We start from the raw sequence: 5,825 nt of genomic DNA, 5'->3' as shown, positions 1-5,825 counted from the left end.
TCGTGTTCCCCTCCGATCCGTCCAACGCATCGATCTCTGTCCCGAGGAGTTTCCCGTTCTCCTGCGTCTTCCCACTGGATGACATCACCAGCCTGGACGCCGCCATCAGATTCCAGCCGCCGTGAGTTCACCTCCTTCACTGCATCACAATGATGTTCAAGCCTGATCGGGAACGTATCAATGTTTTTCCAGGGCTCAATGTTCCTAGCGCCATCCTGTGGTGTTAAGAGACTATTGCAAGGCAGGACATTTTAGGCTTTATAAATCCCTTAACAACACAGTTTAATCAGCGGCGACACATTAAAGTGGACAGAATGTTTAACAGTTCCATCTAGGTGTCCTTACATCAGGGGTTAATCCACACCTATGGAATGTTCTCCAGCCAATCAGAATAGAGTATTCACACAGACTATGGTATAAGTCAGGGTACTATGTCTGTCTCTGTGCGTGTGTGTGTGTGTGTCGGTCTCACTCCTATTTTAACCTATCCCTGTCCCCTTACGACCCAGCTACGATGACTGAAAGTAATCGCCAATTTCCGTCACATTTATTTTATTTATCCTTTGTTTAACCAGGTTAGTCTCATTGAGATTAAAATCTCTTTTTCAAGAGAGACCTGGCCACGATGGACAGCAGAACACAGTTACACATAAAACACAATACAAAATACAAGTTCGATATTAAATACAGTTGTACAACATAAAAATAAGATTCTTAACTAAAAACATTCACAATTTCCGATGGAGTCCAACTTCAAACTCTTAACAACAGCCTTAAATTCGTTTAGAGTTACTAGGTCCTGAAGCTTAAGAACATCTTATTTGGTGTTCTCCTGATCAATATAAGAGCGACTGCCTCAGCTCAAAGTTACCACAGGTGAACAGGTTAGCAGACAGACAGGTTAGCAGACAGACAGGTTGACAGACAGACAGGTAAACAGACAGACAGGTAAACTCCTTCACATCTCAGACTGACTGCAGCGACACCATGACACCAGCCTTCATCATCGTCCTGGGAACATTGCGATGTCCAGCCTGATCTCTGAGCTTCACACATTGGATCAGTGGAATCCAATCTCCATCAAGTTAAGTACGCCTCTTAAAGTCAATTCAATGTGCGGCTGTAGCGAAGTGGGTAGTGTGGTCGACCCAATACTACAGGGTCGGTGGTTCGATCCCTCGTCCCCCCCAGCCACATGTCCAAGTGTCCCTGAGTAAGACACTGAACCCTAAATTGCTCCCGATAGTAAACCTGCTATCTCTGTGTGTGTATGGTAACGTGGGAATGGGAACAGGTCTCCCTTGAGAAAGAGTCTCTGGTCTGGATTTACCTGTTTAAAAAGAAAAGTCAATTGAAATAAATGTATCACAGTTTTGTTTGTTGTCTCTTTACAGGGCCAGTGGAGTTGGTGTGGTGCGTGCGGGCGATCCCACCAGAGCCTCCATGACTCTGTACACGAGGCCAGACTTCAGCGAGGCGTTCCCGGCCGGCCCCGTCCGCCTGCCGCTCGGCTCCGCTCTGCACGTCGCTGTGTCCGTGAACAACACCGAATACGACGGCTTCGGGCTGCTGCTGGAAACCTGCTACGTCACACACTCTCCCAACGCCAGCGACCCACGCAAACACTTCCTGATCGAGAACAGGTGAGGAACAAAGTCAAAGCCATTTAATTTTGTTTGTGGTCATTTTCAAGCTTTATCAAACAGTACAGATTTGAAATGGGGAGACAGAGAGAGAGAGAGAGAGAGAGAGAGAGAGAGAGAGAGAGAGAGAGAGAGAGAGAGAGAGAGAGAGAGAGAGAGAGGGGGGGATGACCTGCAGTAAAGGTCCACGGGAATTTGAGTGGATAGAGCGTAGTGGATAGAGCGTGTACCATATTGGCTCCGGCCTTCGTTGCAGTGGTCGCGGGTTCAAATCCGACCCGTGGACCTTTACTGCAGGTCATCCCCCTTCTCTCTGTATGTCTCCCCATTTCAACTATGTAGGGGAGAACGGGGTAATTTATCACACGGGTTGGTTGTCACAATCGTTATATCTCGGAACCAGAAGGCGCTGTCTATGACATTTTGGTATGTAAATATCCAGAATTGGGATCAGAGGTCACCTACATAGTCTTCATTGGAGTTAGACTGCTGAATTTGAGGTGAGACGACTGTTTGTGTTTTTCATGTCAAATTGAAAATATTTAGCTCCTCAGTATTTTTCTTCTAGGCTTTTACACAATGGGTTTATAACAAAACACTTGTTACCCATACAAAGTGTGAAGGGTAAACTATATTTTAGATTGTGGTTAGCAAGCTAATTAGTTGTCAGATGGTTGTTGGCCTCGATGCTAGCAAAAAATTCAAGTTGGGGTTGGTCGTCACATTTTTTGGGGGGTTGGTTGTCACATGTTATCTCAAGGCTGCAGCCAGAAAAGGAACCCAAAAACGAAATAAATTGTCAAGCTGTATCCTCACTGACACCCCAGAGAAGGAAAGAATAGAGCAGGAAAAGGCAGCTAGCATGCAAAAGAAAAAAGGGCAACAAAATCAAAACAACCCAGTGCATCCCAAACTAGACCAGCTGCCAAGGCTACAGTAAGTTATGTAGGCCTATTTTTCAACTTGACAATGCAATTAAACTTTCAAATTTAGTTCTACTTTCTTGCCTTCTTTTTAAGATTATTCCCATTAAGATAACATTGTGACAAACAACCCCATAGTGTTTGACAACCGACCCCTTGATGGGGTTGGTTGTCACAATGTGTAAGGGTGTCTTTGATGATTAATTTCGTCTCTATTACAATAAGATAGAAAAAGTGAGGGGTACATATTTCAAGCCAACACCTTAAGCTTCAATTTAATGTAGGAATGACTATTGAAAGATGTTTAGGTGATAAGCAATTCTCACTAGAGTAAAAAGTGTGCCTACTTACCCCGTTCTCCCCTACTGTCTAATAAAGCTTGAAAATGCAGAAAAAACAATCAAAAAAATAATAATTTGAGGTCCTGTGTGAATGGCTCCTCTCTGCAGGGCCAGTAGTGTGTGTGTGTGTTAGTTATTATTATAATCTGAGCTCCTGTGTGATTGTCTCCTCCCTCCAGGTGTGCTGTTGACAGTCGTCATGTGCATGTGATAGAGAGCGGTGCTTCTCTGCGAGCTCGTTTCTCTGCTCTGCTGTTCCTGTACCACGGGACCTATGAGGACGTTTACCTGCACTGCAGCATCAGCATGTGTGACCGCAGCAGCGCCCCCTGCAGCCCCGTGAGTGAAGTGAACCTTTAGGCAATGATTGTATTCCTTTGTGATTTACTACTATTATTCACTCACTCACTCGCTGGCTCGCTCGCTCACTCACTCACTCACTCACTCACTCACTCACCCGCTCGCTCACTCACTCGCTCAGTCACTCAGTCACTCACTCACTCACTCACTCACTCACTCACTCACTCACTCACTCACTCACTCACTCACTCACTCACTCACTCACTCTCACACACACACACACACACACACACACGCCAATGTTGCCAACAGTGGACTATCAATTTTAACCGCCAAGTGTTGACTCCTATTTAAAAATCATTAAAAAATTAAAAACACAACATAATATTTACTTTTAAGGAATTCTGTCATGATAATACTTTAAATGTGCTTTTAATCTTCTATTTGAAGAAGTTGCTTAGAGGGGACTTGAATCCTTGGGTGATATCTACATATGAGGGGATTCCATTCACTGCATCGATGGAGCTGTGCCTATTGTTTCACTCTATGACCCTGTTTCCACCTGGCATTAATATGTGGTTTTTAGGATCCGATCGCGCTAACTACAGGTGGAAACACGCTCAATGCGCATTGAATGCGCATTGAAATTATCCACATTCGGAGGTGGTTTGAGACCACTTATCCACATACCCATTAACAGTGGAAACGCGTATGCGAATCTCATACATATTAGGCCCCGTCCACTCAACTGCGGCGAGTGACTGGGCGGAAACGCGTACTCATTCACGCGACAATTCACGTCATAAAAGCGCACCGTTGCAGGTAAACAGACAACAGAAAACAGAAAACATTGAACCAAAACACGCATATCACCAGTGCACGTGCGTCTTCCATCGTCAGTGACTTGTTCGGAACTTGCCAAACAACTGTTTGTTGTTGTTGTTCTTCTTCTTCTTCTTTTATTTCCGGCAGACTAGGCAAGGGCGGGGCACTGCTGCCCCCGCCGGTTAAAAACAACAGTATAAGCGGAAATGATGTACGAGCTGATTTCCATGCAGCGCAGGGAATTCGAATCCGGATCGCAAACGCGCATAGAAGACGCATTGTTAAGGCCAGGTGTGAACAAGCATATTACATTTACATATAACGATCGGATTCCTCAGAACCACATATTAATGCCAGGTGGAAACAGGGTCTTTGAGTGTTTGTTTGCTGCAGTTACCTCCTTCGTTTCTTTTTAAGATAGATTATATAACTATAACTTTAACGCTAACTAAACATTTCCCTGTGATACAAATATTATGAACATAATCATGGCCACTAGTTGCAAATAAATATCATATAAGAAGTAACTTGTTGGGTGCACTAATATCAGGGACTTAGCAACAACATGTTCCTTATCCAAGCTTTAAAGGAATGTGTTCTCAATGTTACATTTTAAAGATTTATTAAACAACTACAGTTTAATAAAAAGTGTTACGACACCTAGGTGCACTGTTAGATAGGTGCACAAGTGCACACACGCGCACACACACACACACACACACTGATTTGAGTGCACCTGTCCTCATAAACACAGAGCAGACAGTGGAACACGTTTCCAATAAATATAAATTCTTATCAAACATGGTATTCTTAAAATATGATCTTTGTGAATAAACAAAAACATTAACTACAACAAACTTCTTCTGTGTTTTTAGAACTGTTCCAGGCGCCAGGCTCGGTCTGCAGCCTCCTCCAATCAGCTGGCTGTTGCTGTCGGACCAATCAGCTGTGAGTATTTCCCGTTGAGAAAACACATCTATTTTTTTTTAAACATGCCCCGCGTTCCAAATCACATAGGCTGCATTCCAATCCCCATACTATCTACTAGTAAGTATTGCAGATGTACATGTTAACTAGATTATTGATATGGTCAGATGTAGTATGTAGAATAGAAAAGAGAAAGAGTATGAGATTTGGAACGCAGGGATTCTCTTTATCTTTTCTTTTCTCCATACTACAAATAGGATGCTGTTTTCAACACTAAAAATCCTGGCCAAATGCACTAGACATCCGGGTACTTTTAAGCATACTTAATCCGACCACAATATTTGGGACATCCTAAAACTATTTTCTACCATACTAATTAGTAGATAGTGTAGGGATTGTAACGCAGCCTTGGTCTTTAGGCTCTGATCGATAAATGTTTCTCTGTTTGTGTCTTCAGGGTTTTGAGGAGCAGAAGACGACGTCACAGCTTTTTAAACTTTTTTCATTTTAATCATTAACAGAAAATCAACGCTGATCAATGTAACCAGATATAATCACTAGCTGAGTTCACATGGACACTTATTTCAATGAATCTCAGTTAACCTTTATGTATACTCGAGAGATCAACTGAGGGGTGACTGACCCTCATTTGAAATGATGTCGAGTCAAACAAATGCAAAGCAAAAACAATACTTACACAAAATACACAACAAGCCGATAAAGAGACGTTTCGTTGGGTTGCAGAGCTGTGATTTGAACCTTTTTAACAAACCGATCAAAAGAAAACTTGTTCCATGTAAATGATTAAAGCCGATTACCTTCTGGCTGTGTTGTTCTGAGCATGCTCACTAGCTGGACTATTTGAT

At 43.0% G+C, this 5,825-nt stretch overlaps 1 protein-coding gene across 1 annotated transcript; it reads left to right on the top strand.

Annotated features, from left to right (window-relative positions):
• Nucleotides 1-1,025: 1,025 nt before the first annotated feature.
• On the top strand, nt 1,026-5,555 carry LOC307270405 (uromodulin-like; the record flags this gene model as incomplete). The annotated part of the gene is made up of 5 exons (XM_080054288.1): nt 1,026-1,213; nt 1,395-1,643; nt 3,087-3,246; nt 4,908-4,980; nt 5,417-5,555. 5 exons carry the CDS (start codon nt 1,026-1,028, stop codon nt 5,422-5,424), a joined length of 678 nt encoding a protein of 225 aa, XP_079910414.1. The 3' UTR covers nt 5,425-5,555.
• Between the last annotated feature and the right edge of the window lie 270 nt (nt 5,556-5,825).

This window comes from Ammodytes marinus (assembly GCF_949987685.1).
Source record: "Ammodytes marinus genome assembly, contig: scaffold_322, whole genome shotgun sequence".
Lineage (NCBI taxonomy): Eukaryota > Metazoa > Chordata > Actinopteri > Uranoscopiformes > Ammodytidae > Ammodytes > Ammodytes marinus.
The sequence above is the reverse complement of the archived record's forward strand: the minus strand, read 5'-3'. Positions and strand labels throughout refer to the sequence as shown.